The sequence below is a fragment of the Labeo rohita genome, chromosome 9 (genome assembly GCF_022985175.1).
Source record: "Labeo rohita strain BAU-BD-2019 chromosome 9, IGBB_LRoh.1.0, whole genome shotgun sequence".
Lineage (NCBI taxonomy): Eukaryota > Metazoa > Chordata > Actinopteri > Cypriniformes > Cyprinidae > Labeo > Labeo rohita.
Window position 1 is genome coordinate 16,071,093 of NC_066877.1, and position 18,410 is coordinate 16,089,502.

The 18,410-nt window shown below is 36.3% G+C and overlaps 1 protein-coding gene across 4 annotated transcripts; it reads right to left on the reverse strand.

Moving 5' to 3' along the window:
- Nucleotides 1–3,210: 3,210 nt before the first annotated feature.
- Nucleotides 3,211–18,241, reverse strand: LOC127171380 (protein FAM124A). Of its 4 annotated transcripts, XM_051119965.1 has the most exons (5): nucleotides 17,860–18,241; nucleotides 17,330–17,368; nucleotides 15,021–15,052; nucleotides 9,884–10,647; nucleotides 3,211–6,768 (listed from the first exon to the last, which is right to left on the reverse strand). In XM_051119965.1, the coding sequence occupies exons 3-5, from the start codon at nucleotides 15,034–15,036 to the stop codon at nucleotides 5,947–5,949; spliced, it is 1,602 nt and encodes a 533-aa protein (XP_050975922.1). In that variant the 5' UTR covers nucleotides 15,037–15,052; nucleotides 17,330–17,368; nucleotides 17,860–18,241; the 3' UTR covers nucleotides 3,211–5,946. The 4 variants fall into 4 exon arrangements, with proteins under 4 accessions (XP_050975922.1, XP_050975920.1, XP_050975924.1 ...); XM_051119963.1 differs by lacking the exon at nucleotides 17,330–17,368 and having other exon boundaries at nucleotides 17,860–18,240; XM_051119967.1 differs by lacking the exons at nucleotides 17,330–17,368; nucleotides 17,860–18,241 and adding an exon at nucleotides 17,222–17,321.
- Between the last annotated feature and the right edge of the window lie 169 nt (nucleotides 18,242–18,410).

Consider the following 18,410-nt stretch of genomic DNA (forward strand, 5'->3'; position numbering starts at 1 on the left):
AAAGACACGGTCACATGAGCAAGGACAATGCACCCAAAGGAATGTCGGCCAAAGCAAACAACTCCTCTTTCATCTTGAGGCCCGAGATTTAAAAGTTGATACGTAAACATACTTTGAAAACAGAGGGTTTTTAATGGGTCAAATATTGATGTACTAAAATATTACAAAATTACTTAAAAGAAAAGACATGTTTTAGTCCCCTTTAGTTACAGTTTGACAGTTCTAAGTGGAAGTGCCTGTACTGTAGGTTCAGAATTACATTCTCTCAACATTTCAGCAATTCTGGGTTTGTATTATTGTTATATATAAGTGTCACAATGGTTATGGTAATAATAATAATAACAAGAAGAATTTTAATTATTATATTACATTAATAGTAGTGATTATTATTAATATGCAGTGATTATTAATACTAATAACTACTAATAAAATGCACGTTGTTGTAAATATTAATACACATTAATAGTAGAAGTTATTATTATAATAGGATGAACAGTACTAATTATACTATGTAGCATGTAATAATAATATTATTTATTTATATATTTTTGGTTTTAATTACTATTAATAATAATTAACTCACTATTAACTATGACTTTTACCTTAACCCTAAAAAGGGCAAAACCGTAAAGAGACATCAGATTAATTTATTGCTATTTTCTGTCTTACTGGGATTTAAATTATACAATTTCATATATATATATATATATATATATATATATATATATTTTTTTTTTTTTTTTTTCAAAACTTCACTCTTATTTTTGATTTTGATGATTGTATCCTCCAGGATACGTCGCTCCTTTGGGGGTATAAATTCACTGAAAACAGAACACTTGTTTATCAATGCTTGTTACAACATGGTTGTAATTCCTGAATGTTTTGGAATACAGACTGGTCTCTTTTTAAAGAAGACACATAGCAGATTATTGCTGAAGTGAAAGCACTTAAAAAAAAAAAAGTATAAAAGAAATGATAGAAGTTTAAATTTATAGTAAAGATAACATAGTATATTTTATCTTTTATATTTTATCTTTTTTTTTTTATTTTATATAAAATAAATATTTTATAAAATATGTTGCACCCTAAAATTGCTATAAAGTCAAAGTCTGTCTAACCAAGTTATGTTCCAAATTTGAAGTTGATATAAAAAATGTTTGGTTCCTGTGAGATTTAGTTTGGGCACTATACCAAAAAGAACCACTGGGTGACACCCAAACCCTGTTGAATTTTTTTGATGCATTTTTTTGTCACAAATTAGTATTTATTTTTATTTTTTGGTCACAATATCACTTCCATTACAAAACAGTTACCAAATATGTAACCTTGAAGATTACAAAAAGATTTCATTTTCTAAAACACAAGCCACAAAATCACAGAGTCTACATGTATGTTTTTATATCTTGATTTATGCCCCTAAAAAGTCAACTTATCCCCTGAGATACAAACATTTAGAGACAGATTACAAAAAACATAAGCATTTAATTCTCATTTAAATAAAAATTCTACGTAAACCTAATAAACTAATGCTGAACAACAGCTTAAACAGGTCAGTCCCCCCCAACATGTGTAAATATGTGAACTAGATCAACTTTTATCAGAGGGTGAGCAGTTTCCCACTATAGGTGGCCATGCAGTTTTAAATGCTTCCTGTGAGATAAACAAAGAATTTAGAAGCAAAGTCACCTCATCTAAATATTCACAATAAACGCCCATTCAAAATAAGACCTACACTTTCACTTCTTCTCCACGCAGCTTCTCAGATGTTTGTACCCCCAGGATTCATCTCCCCTTTTAGGGTTAATAAAGTTCTAATTTGCTAAGTGTTAATAGTAAGACATTAATATGTGCTTTAAAAGTACAAATAAACAGCCAGCATGCTAGTAATAAGCACTGTAGTTAACAATGTAAATTGTTTTTTAAAATAAAGAGTTACCGTAATCATACTTACCCTATAACAATGTTATCCATATTTTGTGTGTGTGCGTGTATATATATATCTGTATGCATATATAGATAGATAGATATTAATATTACTGTCATTATTATTTTAATTTTATTGTTGTCCTTGTTTGATTATTCTGCCTTTGTAACCCAGCAGGATGTTTAATCTACAGTTGCTTCACAAGAAGTGACTTCATTAGAACTGACTTATGTTCTAGCAGGGAACTAGTGCTTGCTGTCGTTCACCTCTCCTGCCCTATTTCTGCACCTCTATGGCCGCTGGACCGGATTAACAGAATCCCAGTCCAGAGCCGGAGCGCAGTAGCACTGAGAGCCGGTATCGCCGTAGCGATGTGCCAGGTACGCTCATGGGATTAGTTGGGAACGGGTGGGGAGTGTTCTGGCACTAAGAGAGGGGCGACTCACAAGGGTGGGAGCCAGGCATGTCTGTCCTGTATGTTCATATACAGTATGTGTAAGCATCAACAGGTTACATAAATGTAATGAAACATGAACATTTTTGACCTTTGACCCTACACTGAACCAGGGCCGTAACCACCATAGACACTGAAGGGGACAAGTCCACCCCATTAATTAGAAATGGCCAATCTGTTCCCAATTTTTGAAATTGTTGCTCTGAAACGCTCCTTTACACAGTGCTCTGTTTTTTAGGATGACAAAAAGATTGTCTGCTTCAGTGGTCTAACAGTGCTCATCAATGTCAAAATAACTGAGATGGCCAATCAACTTAAAGTAGGCGGGGTTTACTGTTCACAGAAGCAGAGCGTAAATTTCAGCACAAAGCGTCAGTTTTACACTTAAAGAGAGCGAGGTAACATGAAAGGCGCAAATCATTTAATATTAGTCAACTATTTTACAATAGAAATGACCAACAGCTATATCCAGTGATCCAAACTACATGACTTTTTTCCTCAAATAAAGACATTTTTAAAGAGAGAAAGAGACATTAAAGTTGCGTCAATTATCTGCATTTGTTCTGCACGTCTCTCACTACAAACAATGAAGCTGTGAGTTTACTTCAAAAACTCTTTTACTTCCCTGTTGCTGAGAAATATAATTACTTTAAATTAATTCTTATAATTAATTCCTATCTATCTGTCTATCTATCTATCTATCTGTAACTGATAGTAATGATATGATTAACAATTATTACTTTACAATTATGCATATGATGCACTGCATGTGGATAGAGAATTTCTAAACATTTTATAACAGAACCCAGTGACCAATTTTAGTACAAGTATGTGAGTTCCCACAATTCATTATTTATTTATTTTTCCCCTCAAAGAAACAGCTGCTAACTCCTTAATACAACAACAACACATCAACATCAATTACTTCACACAATCAACTGAAAAACAATATAATTTTATAGTTGTAAACACAAACATTAATGAGTTCCTTGATTATTTTCTTGGCTATCCATATAATCACTGATAATTTGCATAAAGCACTGACATCTGTCACTGACAGATATTTAAAACAAAATATTTACATATAATTTAAAATGTGTGATAATGTAAAGCATTGCATTCAACAAATAGTACTGTACAAATTGTAAAGATTTCAATATTTTCTCTAATAATTAATGAGTGATCTGTGCGGCATGGCACAAGTGTCTAGCACCTGTGTAGTTGCCATGTTCAACCACTAGGTGGCAGAGTTTTCTTCTTCGTTAAGTTTCTGACATGAGCAATAAATGTCTTTTGCTAATAAAACTATTATAACACAATACAGAATACCACAACATACAACAAATACAAGTCAGTTTGATTCAGCCTCAAAGTCATTCATTATGAATGCACATTCTTAAGCATGGCCTTTTGCTAATAAAACAAATTTACGATAGAACAAAAGCATAAATAATAGTCCACACAAAAACAAAATGGTCACCCAAAAATTCTACCCTCTTGTCATTACAAACCTGTAAAATTTCACAACACAAATTCTGATATTTTTAAGTAGACCTGTGTTTCTGTCCCTCCATATAAAGTCAATGTGCATGTGTGTGCGCATATTTGAGTTTACCATATGTGTTTACATGTGAACAAGTGACTAGTTAAATTTGCACATTACTTAAAGTGATCATATCTCTTCACAAGACATGTTAAAACGCAATTAGTTTTGGTTACCCTTTTTAAAGGGACAGAACCATCTAAAGTTTTATTAAAATATCTTTATTTGTGTTTCAGGTGAGTCTTCAGAGTTTAGAATGAGTGACAAGAGTGACATGAGAGTGAGTAAATAATGAAAGAATTTTCATTTTGGGGTGAATGATCAATTTAAAGAAAAAGTTCACTTCCAAAATGAAAATTTCCGGATAATTTACTCACTCCCATGTCATCCATGATGTTCATGTCTTTCTTTTTTTTCATTCAAAAAGAAATAAAGGATTTTGAGGAAGAGAAGTTCACTTCCAGAACAAAAATTTACAGATAATGTACTCACCCCCTTGTCATCCAAAATGTTTGTGTCTTTCTTTCTTCGGTCGTAAAGAAATTGTTTCTTGAGGAAAACATTCCAGCATTTTTCTCCATATAGTGGACTTCTATAGTTTGAACTTCCAAAATGCAGTTTCAGTGCAGCTTCAAAGGGCTCAAAACGATCCCATCCAAGGAAGAAGGGTCTTATCTAGTGAAACAATCTGTCATTTTCTTAAATAAATTAATATTTGTACATGTTTTAACCACAAATGCTCATCTTGTCTAGCTCTGCATTGCACATGCGTACTGTGTGCACTCCTGTTCAAGACAGTTACTGTAGGTTGAAAAACTCCCATCTAATTTTCTCCTCCAACTTAAAAATCATCCTACATTGCTGCAGAAGTACCGACCCGGTGTTTGCAAAGTGAACGTGCAAGGAGGGTCAAACACCCTTTACAAAAAAAGGTAAAAGCGATGTAGGACGATTTTGAAGTTGGAGGAGAAAATGAGATGGGAGTTTTTCGACATACCCTAACTGTTTTGACCCGGATTACACAGAGTTCGCATATGCATCGCAGAGCTACACAAGACGAGCATTTCAGGTTCAAAAGTATATAAATTGTACATTTATTTTTTTATTTTTCTTTTTGCTAGATAAGACCGTTCTTCCTCAGCTGGGATCATTGAGAGCCCTTTGAAGTTGCATTAAAACTGCATTTTGGAAGTTCAAACTGGCGGACGCCATAGAAGTCCACTATATGGGGAAAAATTTTGGAATGTTTTCCTCAAGTAACATAATTTCTTTATGACTGAAGAAAGAAAGACACAAACATCTTGGATGGCAAGGGACCGAGTAAATTATCTGTAAATTTTTGCTTTGGAAGTGAACTTCTTTACCGGTGGCCAACGGGTTGAAGGTTGAAATTGCAGTTTCAATGCAGCTTCAAAGGGCTCTACACAATCCTTGCCGAGGATTAAGGGTCAATAGATAGATCATTTTTCTAGCAAAACGATCTATCATTTTATAAAAACAATCTACATATTTTTAAAAATACGAATGCTCATCTTGCACTAGTTCAGCCTCACGTGTGATGTAGGCGGAAGCACCGACCCAGTGTTTACAAAGCGAACGTTGAGCTAATGCAAGAAGAGCATTTGTGATTAAACAGTATATACATTTTTATTTATTTAAAAAAAAAAGAAAAATTGTTTCACGACCCTTATTCCTCATCTGGGATTGTGTAGAGCCCTTTGAAGCTGCACTGAAACTGCAACTTGGATCTTCAACCCTCTGGCCACCACTGAAGTCCATTATATGGAGAAAATTCCTAGAATGTTTTCCTCAAAAACCTTAATTTCATTGCAACTGAAGACATAAACATCTTGGATGACATGGGGGTGAGTAAATTATCAGGAAATGTTCATTCTGGAAGTGAACTTCTCTAAGTGTTTTCCAAATTTAAATACTCAGCTGCTTACAATTATAGAAGACCTCAAAATTCCCTCTTCTCACCCAAAGGCCTGCATGCATCCTGTTGAGATGATTGTCCTGCATGTGTCAGATATAAAATTCTTGCTCTTCCTCCGCAGTGCCTTCTTGACTACAGTCATCTACTGTCACAATGCCATTGCCGTTCTGCTGTCCTTTGTCCTGCAGCACATCCTTCACATTCTTTGGCTGTGGTTTGTGTACTACACAAGGTGTGGATTTTGCAGAGATGCTCTGTGTTCTATACAGCACAGGAGTCTGTCTTATGGAGGAGGCATTATAATAGGTGAGATCAGCAAAGTCAAGACCTCCATCTGTTGGAGGAGCAGACTTTGGTCGCGGTGCTGGGGCTTTTAAATGGGGCCTCATCTGTGGATGGGAATAACCTGAGACCACCGACAGGTCCACAGAGCTGCCGCTGATGGTCTGTCCCGTGTCCACATCGGTCTCTTCGGCTCCCACTAGAGTATCGACATTGACACGGAAAATTGGAGCAGCCATGGAAGAGAAGCAGCGAGGACGGAAGCTTGACGGAGAGGCACACGAGGAGCGGGACTCGTCTGTAGGCAGAGAAAAGAGGGACTGTGTGCGGTGGCCTGTCCATCCTGCCCGTAAGAGCTCCACATCCCTCTGGACTCTCTCCTGATCGCACAGTGTAGGCGGAGACGCCCTGGAGGTGTGTGTGACTGGAGACGGAAGGGTCTGGGTCCGCGAACGCGATGAGTTCCGATGGTAACGGCGATTTCGGTAGGAGGCGGGTCCGCGGCCGTATGGTGGAGGAGGTGGAGGGGGCGGCTCTGGAGGAGGAGGGCAGGTAACTGGAGGATCATCAGGAGGAAGGTGACAGAACTTCGCAATGGTGTGTTTGCGGTAATACCGCGAACCTTGAATCTAACAAGGTCAAAATGAGAGCAAGGAATTAATACAGTAAAAACAATAACAATGTGTGAAATTAAGGATATTTTGGCTAGCTTATGTATAGGATGCCATTTGACAATCAATGTAAATATAATCTGATCTTAAAGCAAAACAAGTTAAGATCCAGCTGCTTTAAATCTTGAATTGTTCAAATGGCGATATGATGAACAACATGAACTCTTTGTGGTGGATGATTCTGCAGTGAGCTGTCAAAATAGTTTGACATTAAACAAAAATAGCTTGGGAAAAGGAGCCATGTTCCTGCAGCTGCCAAACAAAACACAATGTGGGAATCTGGCTTTGATAAGGTAACTGTATACCTGTGTGTGTGAGAGAGGAAGAGAGAAGAGAGAGAGGAAAAGAGGAAAATTTCTTTTTAAACTCAGCAAGCATTGTTGAGTGTGTGTGCATTAGAGTAACAAAGTTCCACTGTTTTCTGCTTTACAGCTCACTGCACATTCTCTCCATCCCTCTAGCTCTCCCTCGATCATTTTCCTCTCTAGCTTTATTTGGTTTTCCATCCATCTTTGAACCTCTTTGTGTCCTTTTTCCTCACTGTTCCACTCACACATTTCCCACGTTTTCCACATTCATTCATTTAGCATGCTATTATATTAATTTGTATGTACCACATTTCCCTCAAAATAGTATTTTTTTTTTCCACTATGGGGTCCCTGCAGGTTCCAGAATTAACAGTCATTGAGCACCAAATGAGGGAAAATTGTCTCTGTTAAGTAAACAAACAATCACTGGAAGGAAATGTAACAAAACAAAACAAATGGCTTGAAAGAATAGTTTACCCAAAAACTAAATTTACTCTATGATTTATTCACCCTCAAGCCATCTTAGGTGAATAAGACTTTTTTCTTTCAGACGAATACAATCAGAGTTACATAAAGAGATGTCCTGGTTCTTCCAAGCTTTATAATGGCAGTGAATGGTGCCCAAAAAAATAAAATGTAAAGCACAAAAATAAAGCACATCCATCCATCATAAAAAGTACTCCACCTGGCTCCGTTGCAGTGAAGTGATGCATTTGTGTAAACCGTAATCTCTAGTCTCTGCTAATTGTTGTATTTGCATTTGAGAAAGTGGCGTTCTAGCGGATGACGTAGGATGTAGGCATAGTGTAAGCTTTTGTGAGAACAAAGTTTTGTTTACAGGAATAGAAAAGCAGTCTCCTTATGACTTGTATCTAAATATTTCTTTACAAATCCTCATTTTGTACTTCTAATTCATTACCAGTTTTTCGACATACCCTATCTGTTTTGACCCGGATTACACAGAGTTCACATATGCATCGCAGAGCTAGACAAGAAAAGCATTTGAGGTTAAAAAGTATATAAATTGTACATTTTTATTTTTTTAGAAAATAACTGATATTTTTGCTAGATAAGACCCTTCTTCCTCGGCTGGGATCATTTAGAGCCCTTTGAAGCTGCATTTAAACTACATTTTGGAAGTTCAAAATCGGGGCACCAATGAAGTCCATTATATAAAGAAAAATCCTGAAATGCTTTCCTCAAAAAACATAATTTCTTCACGACTGAAGACAGAAAGACATGAACATCTTAGATGCCAAGGGGGTGAGTAAATTATTTGTGAATTGTTGTTCTGGAAGTGGACTTCCTTTAAAGTGTAAAAGTTAACAAGTTGTTTTTCAAACATGAAATGTTTGTAGATGTTGCAGCAGATTATAGTCCATCAATTCTGAGGGAAAACGAGAGAGCTTATCTATATGTCTGTATATACAATCAGTTTAGCGTGTGCTTTTTCATTTGAGAGATAATGTGTATTATGTGTGAAATCCTCTCTGTGCCATTTGGCACCAGCAGGGGTTGATTAGTAATGAGGCTGTAGTTGTGACAGAGAGCCAACCCTGCTTTGATCGCAGCTAATCCAGGTCAGGCAGAGTTGACCAGTATGTGCTTGTGTGTTAGTTCATTTGCCTGTCTTTAGTTTTGTATTTTTACATTGAGTACAGTCTTTCCACACTCATAAACTGACAAACACAAGAGGCCAGAGGTGTTTGGATCTGAACCAGGACACATATTTTAAAAATCAGTTTGCTCACTTCATGCAATATCTTGATGTTTGCATGTTATTTTTTTCCTATATGCAACTGTTTGCAAGTAATGCTCAGTTACTTTGCTTGGTCCAAACTTAAGTTCAATATCAATTTGGCTCAAAACTGTGGTGCAATTGTGACATCAATGTAGTTACTAGCAGCAGTTGTTTTCTATTGTAGCTAGGTAACAACTCAGGAACAGAAGGTCGCACTGCTTCGCTTTTTTCAATTTTGGTTTGTTTGGTTTGTACCAAAACACCCCCAGGAGGCCACTGCAAAAGATGCAAGAGAATGTGAGCTACTCTCTTAAGGCAGTTTCTGCAAAGACAACCAGTAATGAAAAAGTGATTCACAACTGTGCTTACAGAGCATCATTACAGAGCTGAAATGTGATTTCAGGGACCTGAGTCATGAAATCATTTTCCTCGTTCATTTTCCCAGTAGGCGTAAAGGAAAATTTCTGAATAAAGAGCTCAGAGTCTTGAACCAAACCAACTCTGAGATTAATTACCATATGTCATTCAATGATAGAAGTATTTTATATATATAAATATATATATATATATAAAAATCTAAAGGTAAGACAAGGTTCCAAACTATAATGAACTACTCCATCCCACAGAGAATGAAAAATGTATTAAAATTAGTGTAGAATAACTGATTTTGTAGTCTAACACTACCACATCCCATATTAGCTAATTTTAGGTAGGTAGTTAGCATTTGGCTATTGTTAGACCCAGTTAATTTGAAAAAAAAAAAAAAAAAAAAAAAAAATCCCACTGCACACACACACACATGTTGTGTTTCCATGTTTTATGGGGACATTCCATAGGCATAATGGTTTTTATACTGTACAACCCGTATTTTCTATCACCCTACACCTAAACCTAGCCCTCACAGGAAACTGTGAAACTATCCTTGTGGGGACATTTGGTCCCCGTAATGTGATAAATACCAGGCACACACACAAACTCATTGTTTAGGAATATATATTCTCTAATCATATATTCTCTGTCTTACCTGTAGCAATATTTTATTCCCGTCATAATCATTTGTTTGCCAGCGGACGTCACTGATGGGTGTGCAGGGACGTGGCAGCAATGGCACAAGTTCACCGACATCCCTTACTCGAATCTCCATCACAGCATTTTCAGTGGGGACGGGGTTCTGGCCACGGGGCATCCGCTTGAATGACAGCTGGATTTCTGTTTCAGGGTTAGAGTACACCACACAGAAGCAGAAATCCTCCTTCTTCTGGGCCAGCCTTCGGCGCAGGAGTAGCCTGTACAGACGCACCTGTTCGGTGTAGGTCTCGGAGCGACAATAGACTGTAAAGCGCACAATTTCTTTGCCATAGTGCACCTGGCGAAGTGCCCATAGCGGCGTTCCCGGTGCAAGTGTAACAAAGTCCTGGCTGGCTGGCGAAAATGGTAAAAGCCCTCGCCCGTTCACCCGCTCCGTGTGGTGGTATCGCCACGGTGGGCATCTCAGTTGACTGTGTAGACGTTCAAGACTCTCTTCACCTCCATATTCATCCTGTAGAAACAGGATTACAGCCAAGGCTGGCTGGTGCGATGGAGGTTCAGTGACACGCTGCAGACGGACCTTGGGCTTTCGAGAGAGACCACCTGCCCGTTCTGACACCCTAAAGAGGGTGAGATCAGGGTGCAGCCAGGAGAGGACCTGATCAGCAGCTTGCTGGAGCGTTTTGGCCTGACCGGGGTCAGTGATGATGTGGATAGAAACTAAGAAAGGATCTTGTAGGTCCCCCATGGACAAATCACCTAAAAGAAAGACATAAGAAGAGGTGGGTGTATAGAGAGACAAGAAAATGATCTATAAACTTATGATTTAATATATTGAAGTAAACCATTTAAACCCCCAAGTTTATGTCTTCTAGCCTCCCATTAATTTGAGCACTGCTACCAAGTCTACCACACAATTAGTTCTTCCCTTAATTTTTATTATGCGTATTTCTGTGTTAAATGTTCCGTTCTGGCTTTGCCTTCGACCTCTATAAAGGAAACCACTGCACAAAATAAAAAAAAATAGACTGGCTTTCAAGACTGAATGAAATCTTTTCATCCATGCACTCCTGATCTGTAATCAGGCTGTATAGTGAACTGTGCAGCCTCATTAGTTGCATTAGTGGATGGTTAGTAGCCCTGGAGAAATGCTTTGGCTCCCTGTAGGACTTCTGAATAAGGTTTGCCCTTCCACTGAACCTCTGACCAGACCAAACCCTGAGTGCAGACACACACATACAAATATCCCTGAACACAAAAGTACATGAAAAACCCCCTTAACACATTCAGGTAACAACACAGTATTAAAAACCAAGTGTACGTAAACTTTTGAACAGGGTCTTTTTTTATAAATTCAACTATTATTTTCTCTTGTGGACTATATGTAAACTTCTTTAATGTGAAATATCTTATTCACGTCAGTACTAAACAAAAAATAACATGCATTTTGTATGATCCCTCTTATTTTGGTAAAATAATTAACATTTTGCAGATTCTGCAAGGTGTATGTAAACTTTTGACATTAACTGTATTAATAATAGTAAATTAGTATATAACAGAAAGTGGCAGAACATGGACAGCTGCCTCTTTCTTTTCCTCTACTCTTTTTTCACCCCAAACTCTCCTGACTCATGGGACTCGTCCCACTTTGTTTGTTGTTTAAGGTTGGGGGCACCAGAGGCCGAGGGAACGCTATGCTCTTACACACTTACACACAAAACACACTCACGCAAGTAAACACACTTCTCTAGTTGCACTGGTGTAACTGACGCACATCTGAGTTCAATGAAGGATCCTTTCAATCAATCAATGTAGAAAAACCGAGCAGCATATTGACTAGGCAAAGGTATTTGTTCATTCTTAAAACACACAATATATTCTCTACTGTACAGTATGACCTCTAAAACACACACATATGCAGACAGCTTTACAACAGACCTAGTGTGATCCAGTTATTAATGTTTTAATTACCAAAAGATTTCAGCTGAAAAGAATTAAATGTGAATGTTATGGCACTTTGCCCTGCACACACATTGTTTATTCAGACATTTTTTACAGGACATTATTTACAGTAAACAGTATAATTTGAACTGCAATTATGAGGAGAAATCACAGATACTAAACTTAATCACATTATTTGTGACCCTGGACCACAAAACCAGTCATAAGTCGCACGGGTATATTTGTAGTAACAGCCAACAATACACTGTATGGGTCACAATGATCAATTTTTCCTTTATCCCAAAAATTATTAGGATATTAAGTAGAGATCACGTTTCATAAAGATGTTCTGTAAATTTCCTACTGTAAATATATCAAAACTTAATTTTTGATTAGTTATATGCATTGCTAAGAACTTCTTTGGACAACTTTAAGAGTGATTTTCTCAATATTTAGATTTAGATTTAGATTTTTGCACCCTCAGATTCCAGATTTTCCAAATATTGTCCTATCCTAACAAACCATACGTCAATGGAAAGATTATTTATTCAGCTTTCAGATGATGTATAAATCTCAGTTTCAGACCCTTATGACTGATAATAAAATCAAATGTATTTTTAAATGTTAGTTTTCATTGGAATAGTGGCCAGTTTGCAAGCCCCCATTTATCATGATAATGGATTATGCTGAATAAAAAATAAATATGGAGTTATTCTGTGATTTTTCCCCTTTTGAACTAAATGTTTTGATTATGATTCTGAAAGTGCATCTGAGCAAGTTAAATATTTATAAGTCACACCCAGTATCAGTATTTTATAATGGTTACAATTTGTTTTTACTGTTTTTTACCCAAATACTGACTACACAAAATGTGGTGTGGTGCAATCTGTGCCACTCTGTGATACTCACACCTAAAACCTTTCTTAATAAGTAGCACAAACATTTCATGAAAAAATGTGTTTAAAGAGTAATGCCATGGGTTATTAATATTTTTCCAGTTGTAATTTGTAAATTACTATAAGGCAAACTAAAACTATGTGAAACTACTGTAAGTTATCTATTCAAATTCTAATTATATGGATTACAACTTACTGTTATGGGGTACAAATTTAGCACCATATTCTCAGTGTTAGCATATGCATGAACTATAAACGGGTCTGTATGTTGCTATATTTGCTGTCTATGAGATGCAGCTATGTCTTCAGATAGATTCAAGAAGCCTTGTTCACTTTAAACCATCTGTAATCTCATCTGAGTCTGTAATGGAATTTAATCTGGCAGTTTGAGACTTAACCAACATTAAATAAGACGCCATATTTAGCACCATCTTAACCATCCCTAATATACACGCCAATCTGGTCTCATTCTTACACTGTAAAAACCTGCAACTGTTACTTTAAGTGTCTATTTCTCTATGATCTAAAGCTTTGTTGGTGTAACATAAAAGGTTTAGGTTTATTTAGTGATGTTAACATTTGTGACCCTGGACCACAAAACCAGTCATAATGATAATTTTTTTTAAAATTGAGATTTATACATTATCTGACAGCTGAATAAACAAGCTTTCCATTGATGTATGGGTGTTAGGATAGGACAATATTTGGCCGAGATACAACTATTTGAAAATCTGGAATCTGTGGGTGCAAAAAAAATCTAAATACTGAGAAAATCACCTTGAGAGTTGTCCAAATGAAGTTCTTAGCAATGCATATTACGCATCAAAAATTAAGTTTTGATATATTTACAGTAGGAAATGTACAAAATATCTTCATGGAACATGATCTTTACTTAATATCCTAATGATTTTGGGCATAAAAGAAAAATAATTTTGACCCATACAATGTATTTTTGACTATTGCTATAAATATACCCATGCTACTTAAGACTGGTTTTGTGGTCCAGGGTCACATTTATGACTTAAATTAAAATGAATTAATTTAAATAGCACAAGCACATTTTTTTAGTGGTAGGTGTCCAGAGCTATAAAGAGGAAAAGCAGAGTTTTCACATAATACGCACTTAACTTCAGTTTCGGTTTATGCAAACCACTGAAGTTGCTAGTGATGTGACAAAACAAAATAGAGAGGAAAGTATTGTGCATATGGATACACAGAAAATCTGATGAGCTGCAGAAGTCGCGAAATGCTGACATGACTGATGATGCAGCAGTAAGCAGTTATTAATGGCAGCCTTTCAAGAAAGCATACTATCATACTGCTGAAAAAGAGACAGAATGCAGAAACAATAAGGGGAAATGTGGTGGAAAAAGTGAAAAACAGATCGCTCATCCATGCAAAGGTGCTCAGACAAAGAAAAAGACAATGGAATATAAAATAAACAACATATAAATTCTGAATAACTCCCTCTCTAGACACTGCTACACTGATTTACAGTACAACTTTCATGCCTATGAGCACATAAAATAAAAATACACATTTTTCAATAAATTTATTTTGTTTTAAGATTGTTGAATGTTGCAATGTAAACTGCACCCTGTCATCAAATTTTTAAAAATAGAATTTTTTCATACCCCCACACTATTTCTCCCCCTCTCTCATTATTTTTCAAACCATCCCATTCTGTTTTCTTCATTTTCTGACCCTGACTCCACACTGAAACACTTTTCTTCATTCTTCAGTAAATTATACACAGTCTATTATGTGGTGTCCTTGATGGGCTCTAGGTTTTAGTGTGTGTGTGTGTGTATATGTGAGTAGGTGAGTGTGTCTGTATGTGAGTGGGTGAGTGAGAGAGTGCTTCCTGCGCTGTCACTGGGAGGAGTGTTTCCTGCTGCCCAGATTAATGGGCTAATATTGGACATTAATCCCTCCATAGGGAAACAGACTGGGCCCGATGCAGCCACGGGGAAAGGTCAGCCACACACACAAGCAGGCACTCACACACAACCAAGCGGAGGTGTTAGAGCTCTCGAAGCACTTCAAGCAGTGATTCTGAGAAAAAACTAATCTCACTGTCATGGCAACAATTGTCAAGTGTTTTAACTTGACAGAAATCTTCCACTTGTAATTTGTAATGTGCTTTTCGAAACACATATTATTCCAAAAGCAGCTTTACAAGGAATAGTCCCTCACAAATCCCCCAATGAGCACAAGGTGACAAGGCATTTAAAGCACATTTATGGAGAATATGTGTTTGATTAAGATGGGGAATGTACAAACAAATGTACTCACTGCTTGCTGATGACATAAGACTGTAGTCAGACCTGAGATTAGAGTGAATGACAGAAAGGGGAGAGAGAAACAGAGAAAGACTTTGGTTAGAGACTGTTAGAGTGATTTAAGATCCCAGGGTTTCAAAGGAAGGTCCTACATCTGGATAAACAATCCTGGGTGTCATGGTATATGGAGTGTGTTTGTGTGTAGTAATGTCTCTAGTGTATTACACACACATAGGTTATGCATAGGTTACGATCGAAGATTGTGTCTTGCTGCTTTGTGTCAGAGACCTTCTTTTCTCTGAGCTCAGCGGTTGCTGAGGAAGATAAAAACAAAGAATAAGACCTATTTGAAATAGTTACCTTATGTACATGTGCCTTACATAGGGACCTAGTCATTTTCTTTCCACTGTACATGTTTTTTGTTTTTTTTCTTTTATCGCTCTCAGGTCAGTCTTTTTCCTTTCCTCTCCCTCTGTCTTTTTCCTGTTTCTCTGGTAGTGAAAACAGTGCAGCAGGGTATTCAATTCTTTTTAAGAACAGGGAAATTCCATGTAGTTAAACTTGAATTTTTAATGTTCTAATTTAATGCTGTACTGGTAGTATGGTGCTTTGGTGCAGCACTTCTGTTCTCTGTTCAAAACTTTGGGGTCAGTAAGATTTATTTATTTTTTGGAAAAAAAAAAAGAAAGTGTACTTTAATTTAGCAAGGGTGCATTAAATTGATCAAAAGCGACAGTAAAGGCATTTTTAAAATCTGTAACAACAGATTTCTATTTCAAATAAATGCTGTTCCTTTGAACTTTGCATTCATCAAACAATCTTGAATGAATCATGTTTTCCACAGCTATAAAAGGAAGCACAATTGTTTTCAATGCAGGTAATAATTAGAAAGTTTGCTGAGCACCAAAATCAGCATATTGGAATGATTTCTAAAGGATTACACGAGTAACAGGAATAAATTACATTTTAAAAATATACTTAAATAGAAAACAGTTATTTAAAATTTTAAGAATATTTCAGAATATTACACATTTAATTTTTTTTATATAAAATATGTGTTTTAGTGAGCATAAGAGACTTAAAAATCTTACCAACCCCAAAGTTTTGAATGGAAGTGTAAATACTATGGCTTTTATGTATTTCTATGTATTACTTCATACAAATAAAATCATTATAAAAGTCTCTAAATGTGGTCACTGTTGCTATTCCTGAATCAGTGAGTTCTGTATAGAGGATAATAATGATCTTATGTGACACTGGACCACAAAACCAGCCTTTAGTAGAACGAGTATATTTGTATTGTTATTGGTATTTTTCTTTTATACCAAAAATCATTATAATATTAAGTCAAGATCACGTTCCATGAATATATTTTGTAAATTTCCTACCTTAAATTTATCAAAACTTAATTTTTTATTAGTAATATGCATTGCTAAAAACTTCATTTGGACAACTTTAAAGGTGATTTTCTCAGTATTTAGATCTTTTTTGCACCATACAACAATGGAAAGCTATTTATTTTAGATGATGTATAAATCTCAATTAAAAAAAAAAAAAACGTTACCTTTATGACTGGTTTTGTGGTCCAGGGTCACTTTTTTTAAACAACTTTAGTGGGTTTCTGCATGTTGTTCACACTTGAGCTCTCAAGAATCATTAGTAAGCTTCCTTTTTGAAAGTTTCTTATTAACAGCCAACCATGCAGTTTACAAATACTGTTAAATGAACTAAATTAGAATACAAGACACACAACATCTGTTAGCTTTCATTTAGCACCAAAACAGCTACATAAACCAAATCTGACATTCATTACATTTATTAGTTTTTTGAACAGTTACCACAAGTGGCTAATCAAAAAAGGCTTGGAGAATATTCAGCATATTTACATGGAAAGAATAAATCCTTCATATTTTATTTACAGGACCAACCACACATTTTTGTACATTTTGAAAGAAAGTTTAAAGGAACTAGATGATGTATCATTGTGGTTAAATGTGATCAGATTACAGGTTGTAGTTAAAACTCAACAAGGCATAAGCTATCACCATTTGAGCTTAAACCCCAGGTTGCTCATGGTTTTACTGTAAGTGGCTTTGGATAAATGCATCAGCTAATTGAAGAGTTAGTCATTAGAAAGGTACAGAGGCCATTTTCTTCAGAACAAATGACCTAAAGCATATATAAAGAAATGATATTCTAAATCAAAATACATACCATACAAACACACAGGTCACATTAGGGGGTTTCAGCAGTGTGTCAAGTCTACTATCCTACTAAATCACCATACAGACAAGACAGGACAGCCATTATGATGTGACATACCTATAAACAAACCATGATGCATCTTTTCATCGTTCAAAGCTGAAAGCACAGAATGATGGTACAGATCATACATGACTTTTATAAAATAAAAGTTGATGTCAGATCTGTGTGATTAGTATTGACTACTTCTGTCACTCTCTTGTGCTAAAAAGCCTAAGCAGAATGCACCAATAGCTCAGCTCATTGGCTTTCCACTACTTTTCAGCAGTAAATCTCTGCGCCAGATGTCTTGGGTGTTAATGCCAAACAACAGATGGTTAAATAAGCAATGGGCCAAAAGAAGGTAGAAACGCAACGAGAAACCTTAAAGAAGCGTGCTGTCAAATGAATTTTATTAATGACCTGTGCTGTTCAGCTATCAGAATCATCAAATCACTCACTTCAAATGAACCATATTCTTCTAAGCGCGCTAATATTTGTAGAATATTGGTGTTTATCCTAAAAAGTGGATTGCAGCTATATTCCCTATCTTATTTATTTAGTTTTCTTAGTTATATATAGTTAAATAAAGCCTCTTTATCATTACTCACCCTCCGGTCTCCGCTCCCGAATCAGCGCACTCATCTTCAACCGAATTCTCCATCTCTCGTGAAAGTGACAGGGACTTCACATTGCCTCCCGTGTTCTCTTCTGCACTAACGCCCACGTACACTGCACAAAATTATACGACGAAACTTTTTTAAAGCTTGGATGGACAACCGACAACGGTAACGGTGACAGACACAGCGAATAGTGACAATATACGCAGAGTCTGTCTGATCCGGTTGTTCGTGAAGCTTGTGCGTCACCGCCGTTCATTCAGTTCAATAGCGGTGCGTTTACCGCTCCCAGGTGGCACAACGCAGTTAAAGCGAGTATTTACGCACTTTCAGACCATGAGACGAAAATAATGTGAACTCAGTCTGTGGAATGTGTAAATTAGGATTTAGAGAGAGAGAGAGAGAGAAAGAGAGAAAGAGAGAGAGAGAGAGACGTTTAAGGATAAACAGACCACATGTAAATTAAATACTCAATATTTTAAAGTCACGGTGTTTGATTACATTGCAAAAACGTTTTACACAGTAAGACAGTTAGTAGGATA